Raw genomic sequence first — 18,901 nt, forward strand, 5'->3', positions numbered from 1 at the left:
CGCCGGCGTCATTGCCCGACATGGCGCTTAAGCTTTATGGACAGCCGATCCCTTGCAATGCGGTGACACGGTTTCTGGGGTCACATTTTGATAAGCATTTGACCTGCAAGGAACATCCCATCATTCTGCATCACGGGTGTTTTAAGACACTGAACACATTGAAATGCGTGGCACAAGCTCTTACGGAACAGATCGGAAAACATTTTAATTGTTGTACCGCTCACTGATCAGATCTAAAGTTAACTACGGATGTGATATACATAACCGTGCGCCCACCTCCTTCAAACTAAACCTCACATGGCACACAGCACTGCGCAAGGCAACCGGTGCGTTCAGAACGTGTTCAGTTGCAAGCCTACTGGTAGAGGCAAGTGAACCCCGCTCTCATTTCGGAGGGAAATGCTTGAGGTGAGGTATGCTTGCAAGTTGGCGCAGCTCCCAAAACACCTCACCACCCGACAGTCTTTTCACGACGTGTGACGCGACCTGTTAGAAAGAACGGAGAACACGTGTTGTGGCATTTGCTTTCAGGTCGAAGAGCTATTCGGAGAGAATGGGCTCAGATGGAAGGGAGTGCTCAGATCTGGTCACTTGATAACACCCCTTGGGAAATATGTGCACCAAGTGCGGTTTCATTAGCGTAGGTTAAAAACGAGAACCCATTACGTGTGACACTAGGGTTAGGGGATTGGAGCTTATCTCGTCACATCAATGTGTAGCGACCTTTGCAGACGGTCCAAAGCCGCATCAGGTGTTGGCTCGGCGTTCGTGTTTGGCCTTGCCGCTCGTTCATTCTCGCTGCCAGAACACGCCTCTTTGTATACTACAGAGGTTGTTGCCATCATTAAAACACTGCCATATTGAAGTCGCTAATGACGACCGACACTTGATCTGGCCTGACCCCCTCAACAGCCTCATGACGCTCAAGACATTTTACCCTCAGTGTCCCTTTTTAGGACACTTTGACCCACTTGACATGGTTGATGGGCATGGGCAAAACCGTAGCGCGATGCTGGATTCCAAGCCATGTAAGGATAGCGGGCAACGATCTTACCTTCGCTGCCCGCAAAGCGGGCCACTCATGCGCCTCGCACGTGTTCTCTTCCGCTCCCAGCTGGGAACTTCTACCCAGCCATCACAGCTTGTAAGAAGAAATGGCAACGCTGGTGGGACAACGAAAGGAGCGACAAGCTAAGGGTGATACAGCCACTGTTGGGCCTTCTAGGGCCGTCTGGCTGGCGAGCGCCAGGTGTGAAGAGGTCCCCCGTGCCGTCTGCAAATTGTCTATACGTACGCGACACATGGGTACCTGTTGTTTGGTGGCGGGAGGCCTCAATGCCCTAATTGCGATGCACTGTGGACAGTTAATCATCTGCTTTACTCCTGTTCACTTTTCAGGGAAGAGCGCCGGCGTCCTTTTAGGTGGCAAGCCATGTATGTCATGTTTGACTCATTGCGATATGCTAGGACACGACTCACAGTGTTACCTCAAACCAGTTGTTTTTTTCCTGGGAGGCGTCAAGTTTTTAGCTGTACTTGCTTCGTGCTAATTAAAACAAAACAGCCGTAAACAGCCGCCATGGGCGCAAAATGACCTATGGTGTCAAATCCCACATCATCACCATAACACCGAGGTCAGCGATACGGAGCCGGCTATCTCTGGCTAGTGAAACAGGCCACCCGGCGTTGGAGGTCCGTGGCGAGTCGGCGGCCGCTGGACGTGCCCTCCGCTGCCCCACTGGTCTCGGCGTGGGTCCTGGCCCCGGCCGTGCGCTGCCGCCGCCACACGCGGCGGCGGCGACAAGGCCTCTCTGGCCGCGTGTGTCGGACTGGTGAGTCACACATGGCAGAGCGCCAGAGATTGCTGGGACATGTGGGCACTGCACAGGCAATGCGTAGCTGTCGGTGCTGGAAGGACCAGACGCTCGGTTGCGCTTGCCAGTACACGACTATATCTTTATCAGTATCAATATTGCGATATACGACTAGTCATAGACCTTTCGATATCCTAGTCTGTGGACTAATAGATCGGTAAACATATGACGTTCTTGTATACAAATACTAGAGCTCGGCGTATTGGCCGCTCGGCGGTCTTTCTCATCGAGACGAACCCTTGGTGGAAACACAGCGCGTAGTACGCTGTATGGATACAGATAACCGGCTTTATAGTTGTGAGAATAAACCCAGTGTGTGATTGACTTCGACGTGATCATCACCGAAGTATGACGCAAATGGTTACGTCAACATTTTAAGCAACGGTGTCTTAAGTAAAGGTGCATTTAACGCTGATAATAATATTTCCTGAGTCATTCCGCTTCATTCACTTTTTACGTTATGGGGTGTTGAGGCGGCAGCGCCGCCTGCGGCTTTGCCCTTGAGGTGGTGCGCGTCCGCCGTCTGGGGCTCGTGGCCGCAGCCTTGAACTTGTGCCTGCGACGCCGCTCACCGCGGCTGCCTTGACAACGACCGCGACCGCCGTGGTGGTGACCGGCACCGTGGCCTTGACCCCAGGGCGTGCTGCGCCTGCGCCTGATCGAGGGCCGTGACCTGATGAAGAAGGACCGCAACATCTTCGGCCAGGGCAAGTCGGACCCGTACGCCATCATCTACATCGGCGCCAAGCAGTTCAAAACCAAGTACATCCAGGACACTGTTGACCCCGTCTGGAACTACGTGTGTGAGGTGAGCTGGCTCCGCTGAGTCTGGCCGGGCCGCTGCCGCTGCCGCAGCCGTCCCTTCCGCGCCGGCGGGGGACCGCCGCCCACGCTCCGCTGTCGTCACGGCTGTTAGTTGCCAGACGGCCGGCGATGGGCGCCGGGCCGGTCTGGGGCTCGGCCGGCGGTGGGCAGGCGAAGGGGGCGGGGGCGGGAGACGGAAAAACCGCAGTATGCGGATTCAGGCGCTGGGCAGGGTTGCACACGGAGGGGCCCAGTAGTGCTGTGTTCACTGGTTTTCTGTTTTGCTGGGTATGACGCTTCTTTTCAGACGTGCGTCCGGCGGAAAGGATGGGGCGAGGCCGGCATTTTCCCAGGGAATTGCATGGAAAGACCAAACCAGCTTACGCACCCCAAACTCTGAACGGAATCCTAGACCACTGTTTTCGGCGGCAGTTTCATGGGGAGCGTGATTTTCCGTTTCTGTCCCAACTGAGCGTTGGTGCCAACAGAAAGATTAGATCCATGCGAGGCGTCCCAACATATCAACATTAGGAAGAGATAGAAGTGGTGGGGTCATAGACGTTCTTTTTCACGGATCTTACAGGCAATTCATAATACACGTCTAGATTTTTAGATGAAGTTGAGAGGGACGCGTATTTTAATACTGAGGCAATTGATCCAGCAGCCTTTTGGCATTGAAATGATCAGCGCCAATGGCGGCCGGCACAGGTGCGGCGGCGATTCTGCCGCTTGACGCTGCTGAAGTACCAGCGCCTGCTTGTAAAGCGTATGGCTGATGCCGGTCAACACAGGAAGTTGGTTAAGAGGCATGCAGCAAGACTGGTGACGTTTTGGACGTGCGGAAACGTTGGCGATATTGTGAAACTTACCGGGAGTTAAGTGTGCGCAACATGACTGCGGTCACCTTTATTCCGTGTGGCCTCCCATTCGCCTCGCTGTACCCTGTCAGCTGATCACGACTCGCCAGGTGCGAGGGCGCCTGGCCCCCCGCCCGCCCTCCTCAGCCGGCTGTTGGCGGCGGTGCGATGATGTGCGATCAGTGTCAGCCTGGCGCCCGCTGTGTGTGAGACGGTCTGTGTGTCGGCGTCACGTCTCCTGTGACGGCGTGTGTGACAGCGTGCACCGGTACACGCGTCCGCGCCTCCCACTCTCTTTAACGCGCTCTGCTCGGCCCAAGTTTGACTTGATCGAGTCGGTGGGCCCGCGCCTCTGGGTGGAGCTGTGCGACTCGGACGACCCGGGCAACAAAGATGATAACCTGGGCAGGTGAGCGCGGCCATCAGCAGCTGGTGCACGAACGTGACCCCACTGCGCCGCGGATGACGGCGCGGCGCGGCTCACCCCCTCCCGCCCTCTGCCTTTGTCTCTCACGCTCTGCCCCGGAGCTTCTGCAGTCTTCTCTCGATCTGTCTCTCTCGGCTCTCGATTTGCCCCCCTCTGCGGCTAATCGGTGATCAGGCGGACGCTCCACCTGCTGCGGTCCAAATTCCGCCCAATAACACCAGCTAGCCTCAGCCTGGCTGCGACGGCCGTAGGCCGGTAGGCCAGGCTGAGGTATAAAGCCGGAGCCGGTAGGCCGTGGCGGTCAGTAGGCCGCCACGGCCGCGGCGGCCTACTGACACTACCTCGCTGCCAATGGCGGGCTGCGCCTGTCCCGCCCCGCCCCGCCCCGCCCCGCACCCGCCCCGCCCCGCCCCCGCCCCGCCCCGCCCCGCCCCGCCCCGCCCCGCCCGCGCCCCCCCCCGCCCAGCCCCGCCCAGCCCCGCCCCGCCCTGCCCTGCCCTGCCTTGCCCTGCCCTGTCCCGCCCACTCTGCCCCGCCCCGCCTGAGCGCTCTACCGCGCACCCAGACCGTGCTGGAGCACCCGACGGGCACGCGGCTGGAGCTGACACTGTCCGACTACGACCGTGGCCCGGCTGATGATGATGCGTGGGCAGGTAACGCGGCCCAGCCGCCAGGCGGGTCTGGTCTCTCGTCGCGTGGCTCCGGCCTGGCTGGTCCGGGTTCCGCCTCTGTCGGACGTACGGGGCGACCGGGTGTGCCTGTTCAGCTCGACGTGGAATGTTTTGTTTCGGGAAACCGTGACGTGCATCTGGGAGAGAGTGTAACTGTGCTGCGCTTCGCCGTGTCTGCCTGTGACGACGATTGGCTGGTGAGAATGCAATGGCGTGGCATGATGTCGCTGGGTTCCGATGTTTTGTTGCCGACTTTGGGGCGTGTCGACGTAATTTGCTTTGTATTGCTTTAGCATTTGCCGACGGGAGCCTCCTGAACGGAGATTTGATTTGGGATCGTAAGTCGACAGGAGCCACGGCCGTTTTTATCACCACCGGTTGATGACTCAAGCAGTCACAGTCCTCGTCTTCTCAGAGGTGGAACGAGTCAGCATTGGGCTGCAGTGGATGAGAGTTGCGAGTATTGTTGGGCGATATACGGCGGAATCAATCAAACAACTTTATTTAAGTTGTGGGCGTAGGCGGTTTACCCCGGATGACCTGGCCGACATGATATTGAGATTACTCGGTGTCCTCGCGCACTGCTGCTGGTGTTTCTCTACTGGCATGAACTATCCATAGTTGGTGGCATTGCAACAGGCACGTAGAGCGCGCGAGAAAATATCAAATTGTGCCCGAACTCACGCGAAAATGAACCATATGCCTACGCAATCTCCCAACATCTAGTGTACACCGCTTGGCTCGACGGGAGGGAGGGGGAGGATCCCCATGGCTGCCTGCGTGGTTTGGGGTGGCATGCTTAAGTTTGGGTCCCATCATCGTCGCTCTAAGCTGCTTACGTTCTGCGATGCCTATATTGAAAGGCTGTCGTGCTGCATGCGCTCCAAACGTGAGCTCTCGATGCGTGCTCACGTTCGTAGATGGTGCGGTATCACAAGCTGGCCGGCAGCCTACGGCACGCCGTCCATCTTATCTGAGGACGGCTTCGTTGGTGCCCGCAACTATGTCTGATCGATGGCTTTTTGCCTAGCGTGGGGACATCTCAGGTGACACTGGGATTGTCGTTGGGTGGCCCTCAATCGTTGCGTGTCGGACCCTCTGGGCTCAATGAACTGTTCTCCGGTTTCGCTTCAGTCATACATGTGTGCGGTGTACATAACAAATATCCACTGGGCCGTGACTCGTGTGCGTGCACGTGCGCGTGTGCGTGCGCGAGGCGGGTCCTGATCATGATCTTTATATTTTCATCCGTTACATGTTCGCGCTTCGAAGCAGGCAGCGGTTTGGCGCGCGGCGGGTTGACCGTATGTGGGCCAGCGTCGTGTGCGTTTGCTTGTGGCTGTGCTGCGTGTGGGTGTGGGTGGCTGACCCGTCGCCGCTGGGTTCCGTGCGTCACCGGTCTCCTGGTGCAGTGTCGACGAACTGGAGCGGCGCGCGCTCGGCCGCCGTGACTCCGTCCTGTCCGCAGCAGCAGGTGTGGGGCCCGCTCAGCCGCTGCACTGTTTCGTCGTGCCGCCTAGCCGACAGTGGCGGCGACCGTATCTGGTCTGACGCTGCAGTCTTGCCTGACAGACGCACTTGCTCGAGTTCGATGGCATCCAGCTGCGGCTCGATCTTTGGGACTGGGACGCCAGCAGTCTGGCCAAGGACGATTTCCTGGGCAGGTCAGGCGGCGGGCCGGCGCCGGCCGCCCGGCGCATGCGCGGCGGCCGGCGCGGCAGCGGGTGCCGGCGGCCTCGCTCGGGGACGGCACGGGGTGCACCGGCTGGACCTAGGGGCAAGGTCGGTCGACCGGCCGTGCGTGTAAAAAGCGGGGTCGGTCGACCGGCCGTGCGTGTACAAAGCGGGGTCGGCCGGCCGGCGATGGGTGTGCGGAGCGGGCTCGGCCGGCCGGCGGTGGGGTGTGGGGAGTGGGCTCGGCAGACAGGGGCACCACGAGCTCGGCACACCGTGCACGGAGCTTCTACCATTACGAGGTCGGCGCTGGATCAGGCCTGGCCGGGCGGTGGCCCCCCTGACCCGGGTCGGCCGCCCCGGCGCCCCGCCCCGTCCCCGCCGGGCCGTCCCGGCCGCCCACGCGACGGCTGGTCGGGCGAGCTGCTCTTTGCTGCTCACTGGCAGATGGTGGCGCCCTGTCGTGCGTCTGGTTATTTTGCTTTTGTTTTTGCATCAGCTGAAACTGGTGGTGTTCGATGTTTTGTGGACTTGTTTGACAGGAGTTTGTTTGGCTTTGCGTTTGACGTTTTGATGCTCGAAGTCGGCGTTCGCTATGGTTTCTGTGGTGCCCAGAGATTTTGTTGGGCTTGAAAGCGTCCTTCGCGATTTGGTGTGTTGAATTTCTCATTATTTGTTGACGGGATTTAGCTATCTACGTTTGTGCATTACATTGTGCGCCGTGTGCGTTCCAGTCGTTGTCCTGGCACCTCACCCTTGCACTCTGATCCCTTTTCCTGGAAGACATCGACCTTTCCCCGTCCCATGACCTCGACCCCTGATCCTTTCCTCCTCCCAGGGCATGTGCGAGGCTCATTACCGCTTAGAGATGATACTGTACGACTACGACCGTGGGCGGACTGACGAGCTGCTCGGACGGTACGCCGCCCCGGCTGCCGCCGCCCCTGGACCCCGCCCATAGCCAACCAGCGCCTCGGCTTCTGCCGCTCCTGGACCCGCCCATAGCCAGCCAGTGTCCCGGCTGCTGCCGCTCCTGGACCCACCCATAGCCAACCAGCGCCTCGGCTGCTGCCGCTCCTGGACCCGCCCATAGCCAGCCAGTGCCCCCGGCTGCTGCCGCTCCTGGACCCACCCATAGCCAACCAGCGCCTCGGCTGCTGCCGCTCCTGGACCCACCCATAGCCAACCAGCGCCTCGGCTGCTGCCGCTCCTGGACCCGCCCATAGCCAGCCAGTGCCCCGGCTGCTGCCGCTCCTGGACCCACCCATAGCCAACCAGCGCCTCGGCTGCTGCCGCTCCTCGACCCACCCATAGCCAACCAGCGCCTCGGCTGATACGCTCCTGGACCCGCCCATAGCCAACCGGCGTGTCGGTTGCCACCCCTCCTGGACCCGTCCAGAGCCAATCATCAGCGCATCGGCTGCTATCCCTCTGGACCTGGTCCACGCGTTAACGCTGGTCTCTGTCGGAGCTTCCCTTGTGATCCGCTGGAGTATGACGCTGGTGACCCGTGCAGCCGCCGCGGGTATGCTTAGCTCACTGCCGCTCTAAACATGCATGCACACTAAACTGAGTCGCACCTCATCTTCACTGCATGCGCGCTAACAAGTTGATTTCTGCTGTGTTTCCATGAGGTCGATTTTTGTTGCAGTTGTAAAGCCAGCGTGCTTGATATCTCGCTGTCCTAAAACCTCTTAGCGATGTTATGCTTCGTTTTCCGTCCAGGAACATGCCGAACGGTGGATGCTGAGCATTAACTGTTAAGACATGACAATGAATATAGCGCCGTTTTCGCCGTTGCCTGAGCACATCATTTTGCTGTACACTTCAAACGTTCCCGGGCTCCTTGCGCAACGTTGTCGAATCGGAGTTGCGGTGCTGTCCCGTCCGTCCGGCTGCCGCGCGCGTGTAACGTGGGGCTGTCGGCGCCGCCAGGTGCGGTCTGGACGTGGCCGACATCGCCAAGGCCGGATCGCAGGACGTGGTGAGTGCGCCGGGCTCCGCGGACCGGGCCGCAGCCTGCCAGCCGGGCGGTTGAATGCTGTTAGCCCCGGCCGCGTGGTGAAACGTGCGACTCTGGGATGGATGTCTCGTTCAGTCTCGTTCAGTCGCTGCCGGTGCACCGCTCGTCGTCGGTCACGCCATGCGACAGCTGCCATCGCGGCGTCAGTGCTCATGCTCAGATGGCCATTTTTTTAGGCTGAGGAGACGTTGGCCGTTATTTCAGTGGGTGCCGCTGGAGCAGGCGCGCACCGGCCGGATCCACATGAAGCTGGACTGGCTGGGTCTCTCCACTAACGCGGCCGACATCAAGAAGGTGATGGCGCCGGCCAGCGGACGGCAGACGCGGCGCTCTCGGTCACGGCCGGTCTCAGTTCGGCCGGAGCTGGGAGTGTGTCCAGTTGGCTGGTGGCGGCATATGCCGGCCAGCGGGCGGCAGATGCGGCGCTCTCGGTCACGGCCGATCTCAGTTCAGCCGGAGCTGGGAGTGTGCCCAGTTGGCTGGTGGCGGCATGTTTCATATCGTCTGTATTTTCTTCAATGTTGTGTCTTGCTTTTTTATTAGGCACGCGCCTTTGTCGTGCCCGGCGCGGTGTGCTGCAGGGGATGGCGAGTCTGCAGCGCTGACCTTGACTCCGCCTGAACCCCACCCTGCTCGACCGGTGGCGTGACGCGACACGCCGGCCACTGTTTCAGCAACTGAATGAAATCGAGGACCTGTCGGCGTTCGACCACTCGGGCCTGCACTCGGCCGTGCTGACCGTGTTCGTCGACTCGGCAAAACAGCTTCCGGTAACGGCCGTGACGTGACCCGTATGATAGCGTCCCGCGGTGCTCGCCACTCGCCTCTGTTAAGCCTGACCGTGTAAATACCGTTCAAAATGTTACGTAACGTCTCACCACATGGAATGAAAAGTGAATCTCATTTTCGGCTACTGTATTTTTGTTTTTGCTTTTTGTGTGCATGCTGTTCTTCCATTTTATTTTTGTCTGTTACGTCGGTCGTTACGTCGGTCGGTGGTTTGTTTTTATCAGCACGCTTATCCGTTGTCAGTCCGGTTTTTTAAATTTCAAGCAGTGTTGTGCAGGGAATTAAATCATTCATTAAAGTGCTTCGCTAGGGACTATCTTTTATTATACACTACCATGAGTTTTTATTAACCAGATGATTGGACTGGCGCCGTGTCGCTCTACATAAGGTCGGCTGTCGCCGGCAGATGGCGTCGCGGACGGTGGAGCCCAATCCGCTGGTGCGGCTGGCGGTGGGCAACCAGAAGGAGGTGACTTCGTGCAAGTACCGCACCCTGGACCCTGTCTGGGAGGAGGGCTTCAGCTTCCTCGTCAAGAACCCGCTGACGCAGACCATGACGCTGGAGGTGGGCACTATGTCCGGCAACCAGAGCGAGCGCCTGTCAAACGCCCACCACCGCTGGCTGGCGCGGAAAGGATCCTTCCTTCTTGGGCTTTTTTATTAAATGAAAAGCATAGGTAGGAAGAATCCTTGCTATCACATCAAATCACATCAAATTTTGATGTGAGAGTGAGCCGTTACACTCATTCAAGGACAGTAATGCTCGGTGATAACGTCCATGCTCGTACCGTGGCGTTTAAGCGTGTTGGGGCGTCCCGTGGGCCTTGATCAGAGCGGGCGCTTGTGTCGCCGGCGGCCGGCGAAGCCTGGCGGCAGAGCTGTAGCGATCATCCCGACGTGTATTCCGGCTCTTGCCATCGCCAGGTGGAGGACCAGAGCTCGGGCAAGTCGCTGGGCATGCTGCAGCTGGAGGTTAAGGACCTGCTCCGCCAGCCGGAGCTGGAGGTCAGCGAGCACCCCTACAAGCTGCACGAGTCGGGCCGGCACTCCATGGTCGTGCTCTCCATTCAGCTGCGGGTGAGTGAGGCTGGCCTCGGTGGGGAGCACCGAGCACCGGCCGGGCCTCACAGCCCTGTCTTTACGTGGCTGCTTCCCTGTCCCGGCCACGGTAAGGAGTCCGAGCACCGGCCGGGCCTCACAGCCCTGTCTTTACGTGGCTGCTTCCCTGTCCCGGCCACGGTAAGGAGTCCGAGCACCGGCCGGGCCTCACAGCCCTGTCTTTACGTGGCTGCTTCCCTGTCCCGGCCACGGTAAGGAGTCCGGGCACCGGCCGGGCCTCACAGCCCTGTCTTTACGTGGCTGCTTCCCTGTCCCGGCCACGGTAGGGAGCACCGAGCACCGGCCGGGCCTCACAGCCCTGTCTTTACGTGGCTGCTTCCCTGTCCCGGCCACGGTAAGGAGTCCGGGCACCGGCCGGGCCTCACAGCCCTGTCTTTACGTGGCTGCTTCCCTGTCCCGGCCACGGTAAGGAGTCCGAGCACCGGCCGGGCCTCACAGCCCTGTCTTTACGTGGCTGCTTCCCTGTCCCGGCCACGGTAAGGAGTCCGAACACCGGCCGGGCCTCACAGCCCTGTCTTTACGTGGCTGATTCCCTGTCCCGGCCATTTCACCGTTGCCACACCTGTGCCTTCCCTTTTCCGTTGTTTGGTATCAGCGCCATTTTGTAAGTGCGGCTGCTTTTTCGGCTTTCCCACACATTGTGCGCAATTGCATCGAGATTAGGCTTGTGACAGCCTCGCCGGCGCCCTTGATGGTCCTTGCTGTGAGTGTGGACGGCGGCGCCGACCCGTGCCGCTCACAGTGCGCGTCCGCATCAGGTTCTGACGCACGACAAGGTGGCGGCCCAGGACGACGAGGCCCGCATTCCTTCTGCCATGCCGCAGCGGCCGGTGGCGCCCGAGCCGCCCCGACAGCCCTCAAAGCCGAGTGAGTGCTGCGGCCGCTGCCGCCTCCGACCGGGCGGGGCGCGCGTCGGTGCCGCCTGGCAGCGCGGCGCCGGCCGGGGCGGGCCGCGGCTACTGCTGCGGCTCTCGGGGCCGCACCGCCAGCCCGCCAGTCTCTGGCTTCACGCGGAAGTGGTGCGTGCTGAAGCCAGGCCACGGCGGCTGGGCGCAGTGGCGGTAATTGGCCCGCAGGAGGACAAGTGTGTGACGTTGACGCTTAATTCAGTGCTGAGACGCCAGCGTGAGCCGAGGTGTCGGTGTCTCGCGCGCGCCTGGTGTACCTGTGACCGCATGCGCGGATGTCTGCGCTCCATGAGTCATTGCGCTCGCTGTGACGGTCAGATGTGAGGCGACGAAAGAAGAACTAGCACCGTAGTCCACCTCCGACCTCGACACACCGACCGCCCGTGCACCCTGTCCTGACCTGGCCGCCGCCTTCCGTCCCGCCCGCCGTCGAGGTTGCGCGTGGCCCTCGCCGCCGAACCGAGCCGTGAGTACCCGGTCCGCGTGCCGCCGCCTTCCGCCCCGCCCGCCGTCGAGGTTGCGCGTGGCCCTCGCCGCCGAACCGAGCCGTGAGTACCCGGTCGGTGTGCCGCGCCTCCCGTCCTCCCGAGGCCGGCTCGAACTGACCGCCGGCGTCGGCGCACGGGGACACGCCAGCCGTCGTCACCACCTGCCGTCCGTCCCTGTCTGTTGTCCTGGTGTGTACCATCCGAGCCCTGCCGGCCAGAGCTCCGCTGGCACCGGTGCTGGTCGGTCGGCGGTGTGAACTGGGACGCCGCGCCGACGGCTGCTCCCCCTCCTGCTCCCCCGCCGCGCTCCCGGCGACCTAGCTGACCGGCCGTCGCGCCACCCACAGCGGAGGCCACGACTGAGCCGAGCCCGCCGGCGGCACCAGGGGAGAAGCCGGCTGCGACGCCGCCAACTCAGCCGGCCTCCCCGCCGCCGGCCTCCCCGCCGCCGGCCTCCCCGCCGCCGCCCTCTCCGCCGCCGGCATCTCCACCGCAGCCCAAGGCGGACGAGCCGGTGCGTCCGCCCAGCCCGGTCCGGCCAGCGCCCGCCGCCCACAAGGAGTCGAGGCCGGAGCCGGTGCCGGCGCAGGTGAGCCCGGTTTGTGCGCCGCGCCGGTGGTGCAGGACGGTGCACCGTCGACCCAGCGTGACGGCGGGAGCGAGCTGTGCCTGTAGGGAAGGACTGGCTGCATGGCGACCAATGCCGACGCCTCCTGACTCGCTGCAAGTGGGATGCGCCAGCCCTTGTAATGCCGTGCTACGCTGAGAGGCGCGGCGTGTCAGCTCACAGCCCTGCCGAAGTGTGCAACAGGCGGGAAAACTGTACCGCCAGTGGAGCTTGACTTAGTTTCACCCTCAGCTACGAATGCAATCGCACTGGAGGCTGCATCAGTAGCTGTGGCTTTCCCATGTGTCCTGTGTACCTCAGTGACTGCGAGCAGTCAATGAGCAATAGTCTGGCGTCTTCAGACGGCCGGGCGGTATTTGTAGTGGGCGGCCGCTACGTCTGCCACGCACTGTACAGACCGTGCTGCCCCCACCGGCAGACACGGGAGGCCGTCGAGACGCTCATCCAGGACCTGTCAGCGGACACGGCGCAGGCAGAGTCCGGACTCCGACAGCGCAAGCCAGAGAAGTAAGGGACTGCCGTCAAACACAGCCTATTCCGTGCTTCGGTTGCCAGCGAAACGTAGCATATGTGTGGCTCGTGCAAGTATTCGGTGGTGTTTATGATGGATCGGTTTGGCATCACGTGATGGGTTAAAAAAAATTAATCGGTTGGGCGAAAAGTGCCTTTTCATGCTGCGTGTCTGGCGGGCCACCTTGCCGCGTGTGTGGCTGACCACCGTGCCGTGTGTCTTGCGGACCACCGTGCCGTGTGCCTGGCGGATCACCGTGCCGTGTGTTTGGCGGACCACCGCACGGTGTATCTGGAGGACTGCCGTGTCGTGTGTCTGGAGGACCACCGTGTGTGGTGACGCGCTGACAGAGGGTTTGTGGGCAGCCCGGCCGGCGCCCACCGTCTGGGCCGTATCCAGCTGACGCTGCGCTTCAGTGACACCCGCTCGGCGCTGGTGGTCGTCGTCCACAAAATATCGTGAGTGGCTGCCGCCGCCGTCCTGGACTAGCTCGGGCCGGGCGCCTCGCCGCCGAGAGGGGCGCAGTCGAGTCACCTCTGCGGGCCCGGTGCGCATCAGCACGCTGGGCGTCACCTGGTCTCGATCAGGAGACCGCGGAGCGGACCTGGGCTCATGTGACAGCAGAGTGCACCAAGTGTTAGGGATGTGACTCACGCTCGTCCCATGATGTCACCGTGGGTGGTCCGCAGGAGCCTGCCCATGCAGGGAGACGACATTCCCGATCCGTACGTCAAGACGTACCTGCTACCTGACCGCTCCGAGGACAACAAGCGTAAAACACAGGTGAGCCGGTTGCCGGTGGGACGCGACGCCAGGGCTGCGCCGGCCGCCGCCTGCCGTCGGCTGCAGGCTGGGACGGGTCGGTCTGCCGGACTCTGTACTCAGTGACCCTGTACCGGTCACGAGTCCGGAGGGCCGGCTCAGCGTCCCCGTACCAATCACGAGTCCGGAGGACCGGCTCAGCGTCCCTGTACCGGTCACGAGTCCGGAGGGTCGGCCCAGCGTCCCTGTACCGGTCACGAGTCCGGAGGGCCGGCTCAGCGTCCCTGTACCGGTCACGAGTCCGGAGGGCCGGCTTCGGGCAGGGCTGTCTGCTGCTGGCGATTTGGGCCACTGATCAGAACGTGTTCGCAATGATCATGTCGGAAGCATGATTGCTGGAGGCCCACTTCAAAGCGCTGCTTTGTCAGTGTGGACCATTCAATCTGACAATCGTGCCTTTTGTCGAGTTTGACCCTTCATTTATCCCGAGTGGTAACTTTCGAATGCGTTGGGGTCCACTTCTTGCGAGTTGCCAGTGACGGCTAATAGTACAGCTGCCCGAGCTGGATAGTGCGGTGGCGACGCCTGAGTGCCCCACGTGCTGCTACAGAGCTTCAAAGACAACCGCGACCCGGTGTACGACGAGGCGCTGGAGTATCGCGGCCAGCTGAATGAGATCCGGGTGCGCACATTGGAGGTTCAGGTGGTCAGTAAGAAGACCTTCGCTCGCAACCCCATCCTTGGCATGGTAAGCGGGCGCCCGACGGCTACGGTGCTTGAACACGGGTCGGGGCTGTGCATTGGGTCACGCAGTGGGCATTTACATGTAAGGTGCAACATCTTTAAGCTAGTTTGATTGTCCTGTTATCCACGCTGCAGGTGGAATCCCGAGTAGAGCATCGGCCGAGCAGCGTTGTTGGATGCTTAGATCTGGTGGTCCGCATCTCTGTCGGGCTCGGTCTTGCGACGGTTCTATGCTGTTTTGTTTGAAGGCTGGAAGCGGTATTATTGCCTTTGCCATTGTATGTAACGCTAGAAAAAGTTGTGGTGGCATTGCTGACCGGATGCATGCTGATGTAGACGGTCGTGTGCGGCGATGAAAGTTCTTCGCGAAATCCACTTGTGTTGCGGCTGACGCCGTCGTGCGACGCAGGTTAGATCACAGAAACTAGGTGGCCGGCGTATATTGGAGGTGGACGCGCCGGCCCGATGGGGAGGAGGAGGGAGGGGGCTGTGGCGCCGAGCGCGCACACATCTGGCCGGGCGGCGGCCGGCCGACCGGTGACCCGTCCTGCTCCCGGCAGAAACACATCGACCTGAGCGATCTGGACCTGGTGGCCGGCTCCACCCAGTGGTTCGACCTGGAGCCGGAAGAGCACTTCGACTCGTAGGTGGCCGTCGGTCGCTGCGTCTCCGGGTGGCCTGCTGGCGCGGGGCGGGCTGCTGAGCCGAGGACGCTCCGTTTGCCGTGTGCCGGGCCGCCGCTGTCTCTGGAGCGACGCTTTCTCCCTCCCAGTGGCGGCGCGCCGGCCATGCGGCGATGGTCGGCCGCCGCCCTAGTGCTCTCCGTCACAAGCGCCTAGGCTGTGCTAGTCGGTAACGGTCTGTCCTGGCTGGTTTCGGCGTGTTGTGTGATCCTCCGGCGAGGCATGGGTCGTCTGTGGGTGAGTGTGTGGCTTGGGTGGAGTGCTTGGCTTGCCGCCTGGGTGGCGGTGGCTGCTGACTGCCGAAGGCCGGTGGTGGGTCGTGTGTGTCTCGGTTCTGTTGGCGGCGACGCTCTCGGCGCGACGCCGTCCGTCGCGCGGTTGTCGGATGCTCTCAGCGGCTGCTAGCCGCTCCCGACATCCCGGTCGCTCTCGACAGATCCCAGTCGCCCTCGGCCGCTGTTGGTCGCTCTCGACAGATCCCAGTCGCTCTCGGCGGCTGTTGGTCACTCTCGACAGATCCCGGTCGCTCTTAGCGGCTGCCGGTCGTCTCAGCGGCTGCCTGTCGTCTCGGCGCACTGTAGTAGCGCGCACGCTCGCCTGGCGCCGCCGGCGTCGCCTGGCCTGTCGGTTCACGGCTGTCTCTTTCTCTCTCCTTTCCGTGTATGCCGACGGGCGGCAGGCCGCGGCGCAGCCTGTTGCATGTGCTGACCACGCCCATCTTGCGGCGACGGAGCGGCGTCGCGGCGTCCGCCGGGCCGGCCAAGCGGAACGGGCGCGGCGGCACGCTGCCGCGCGCCCGCCACTGACGGGAACGGCGCGCCGTCCGCCGCCGCCTGGCGGCGCCGCGGACCCAAGGCTGCTGCCTCGCATCGCTTGGACGCCAGCCGGTAGGTGGGCGTCTCGCTGAAGTTCCTCTGCTGCCTGCGCCTCCGCTGCTGCGCAAACGGCTGTTACACGAGTGCCTGAGTGCCTTGCGCGTCCGCCGCCGTCGCCGCCGCACGGTGAGGGCCTAGGCGTGTCTTCTTGTTGTACTGTCACCCCTGCTGTCTCCAGCAGAGGCGGCGGCTGCCGCGACATGGTGGACGAGCGTGGGCGCGCGTCCGATCTGTACGGGTGAAACGTCTGGTCTTGCTGCTTGTCGGGGTTCCTCAGTGCGCGCCGTGCTGCAGTCTGCCGAGCTGAGGGGGTCGGTTGTTAAGGCCGGCGGGTCAGGCCAGGTCAGGTTCGGAGCTGTGTTCTCCGAGAAGGCCGCCGTCCCCGCCCCCTGTTGTTACTGCTTCGCGCGGCATTGGTTGAACTTATTTTCACAACCAGTCTCGGATCTGCGTGCTTTGCTGTTGCCGCTTGCCTGTGTGTGCTGCGCGTGAGAGGCTTGTTTGATATGGACCGAGGGAAATCAGCCAGACGTAGTGCTCCACTCGGTAATCTTGTCTGGTAACAGAGTTGAAGTGTTTCGCTAATCGCCCTCACCTAAATACACGTTATATCGCCTCAGGTATCTGTGAACACCGCCGTTTATACTTTTAGAACCCATCATAGGAATGAAGTACGGTCGAGATCCGATGCTGATGTGAAAGGAGTACTTCAAGGAATGTGCTAACGGACACAACTCTCAGATTGTGATGGAGGTGGTCTCAGCTATATCGCGCTGTTTTGTCAAGTAAATCCAGAAAACATGTTCCTCAGCGTCCTTCTGCGCTGGCCACGCATGGCTTGACCGATAAATCGGAGCCCGGTCGTCTTCACCGTTGGCGAAGCGCATGCCCCGCGTCTGGCAGTAGGACAGGTCATAAGTTTAGACACGACATGAGGAAAACTCGTATGGCGGTATCCCAGTCTGCGTATGGCATGTGGCGTACAGGTGAGCGTGTTGAGATGGGTAGTTGCATCGTATCCTTCTTTGGTTCGACGTTATTCCGGTCCGTGCGCGGTACGCAGGTGAGTGTATCTAGTTTGTCAGCTGCATGGCACCCTGTTAAGGTTCGTTCCATGCTCTGTCCTTTGTGTATCGGCGCAAGTCAAGCTGAGGTCCGCTAGCCAATGACAGCCGTGTAATTGTGCGCACGTATGGATGATCTATTTCTTTAGGCTACTAGATAATCAGGATAACCGAGATATTTCTCGCTACTAGGTGTTTCAAAATGCGAAAGTTCAAGCCTCACCACGCATTTTACTCGTCTCATACGGGGTCATTTTACGCTTGTACAATCGCAGACCAATCTTACTGGTCGTAAAGGAGGAACTTTTTAGAGGTACTATTTCGGTGCGTATCGTCAGGGCCTCAACTGTTATCTCGAGCACTACATACTGATCGCTCGCGTGCGTGTGCTGTGTGTGTACTGTTGAGCCAAGGATAGGACAACCCGCCAATATTTTTTTGCCGCCATCTGTGTAGCCAAGTCTAAACTCGGACCGCTTTACCGCTTCTCTCCAAATTAACACCGATCGAAAGCGAGAACACGAAATCTGGCCGTTCAGAAGCAGGTGACCTCAGGTTACCTGCTCCCGTCACCTGGTCACTGAGCGGCGCTGGCCGAGATGGTCACGATACCCCGCGCGGAGTGGCGCTGGCTGAGGTGGTCACGACACCCCGCGCTGAGCGGCGCTGGCCGAGGTGGTCACGACGCCCCGCGCTGAGAGGCGCTGGCCGAGGTGGACAAGGCACCAAGCGTGCGTTTGCCGGATGAACGCGGGTGGTCCGAATCAGAAGACCTTGAGATGGGGGGTTGCGAAACCAATTGAATCCACTGGCGCGTTTGCTTACAGCCAGCTACCCCCCCCCCCCCCGTTTCACAACAGGCGTCCATGCATGAAGACTCTCCTGTCTTAAATACTCGGGTTTTGACTACCTGCATGTTTATTAGGTCCGTCACACAGAAATCCATCGTGTGGTTTGAAATCAAATGCAAGATGGCTCGTTTTAACCTGCGTGCATGTCATGCGCGTCAGCCGCCATATATGTAAGTACCTTGCGACTGTGATTTGGCCTTAAGAAAGATTGCTTTGATGCCGGGTATTTAAAGTTAATTTTATAATCTCCAATGATCACCTCTCTGACAATTATGCGTGGCGCTAAACCAGCGCCCAGGATGTTTATGCTATCCGCCGGCATGGAAATACGCATCAGTCTGAAAGTTCCTGTCGGTTTACCAAGATGTACCACGTGACTCTTTTCCCCCATTTACTTCTAATCCTGACTTCCGGAAGCTTTGACGGCATCGATCAAAATGCGGACAGATCGGTTATCTTGAAAGATGTGATTATGATGGCATGTGTAATCTCATTCAAACCACGCCCAAAACATGAACAGGGCATCCAACCTGTACCCAGCAGCAGCAACCCGGATCATGGCCGGGAGTGCGGCCACTTCGGCCACGGCTTCAGTGGCACTCACGCTCGGACAGCTAACACACAGCGGCCTGGACCGGATGGGCCCGGCCGCTATCCCAGACACGACCGTCTCCGGCCGTACTCGCCAACCGACCGTCCCTGGCCGTACTCGCCAACCGACCGTCTCCGGCCGTACTCGCCAACCGACCGTCCCTGGCCGTACTCGCCAACCGACCGTCCCTGGCCGTACTCGCCAACCGACCGTCTCCGGCCGTACTCGCCAACCGACCGTCCCTGGCCGTACTCGCCAACCGACCGTCTCCGGCCGTACTCGCCAACCGACCGTCCCTGGCCGTACTCGCCAACCGACCGTCCCTGGCCGTACTCGCCAACCGACCGTCTCCGGCCGTACTCGCCAACCGACCGTCCCTGGCCGTACTCGCCAACCGACTGTCTCCGGCCGTACTCGCCAACCGACCGTCTCCAGCCGTACTCGCCAACCGACTGTCTCCAGCCGTACTCGCCAACCGACCGTCCCTGGCCGTACTCGCCAACCGACCGTCTCCGGCCGTACTCGCCAACCGACCGTCTCCGGCCAAACTCGCCAAC

At 60.9% G+C, this 18,901-nt stretch overlaps 1 protein-coding gene across 1 annotated transcript; it reads left to right on the top strand.

The window, feature by feature from the left end:
• Positions 1–2,511: 2,511 nt before the first annotated feature.
• Positions 2,512–16,472, top strand: LOC119102032 (extended synaptotagmin-2-like; the record flags this gene model as incomplete). The annotated part of the gene is made up of 15 exons (XM_037225407.1): positions 2,512–2,682; positions 3,856–3,944; positions 8,243–8,291; positions 8,535–8,624; positions 9,005–9,100; positions 9,526–9,684; positions 10,044–10,196; positions 10,997–11,105; positions 11,982–12,223; positions 12,681–12,769; positions 13,139–13,231; positions 13,463–13,556; positions 14,146–14,283; positions 14,840–14,922; positions 15,642–16,472. Coding segments are annotated over 15 exons (1,782 nt in total), but the record flags the coding sequence as incomplete, so codon positions are not given.
• Positions 16,473–18,901: the final 2,429 nt, after the last annotated feature.

The sequence above is a fragment of the Pollicipes pollicipes genome, unplaced genomic scaffold (assembly GCF_011947565.3).
Source record: "Pollicipes pollicipes isolate AB1234 unplaced genomic scaffold, Ppol_2.1 Scaffold_5356;HRSCAF=6329_pilon_pilon_pilon, whole genome shotgun sequence".
Classification (NCBI taxonomy): Eukaryota; Metazoa; Arthropoda; class Thecostraca; order Pollicipedomorpha; family Pollicipedidae; genus Pollicipes; species Pollicipes pollicipes.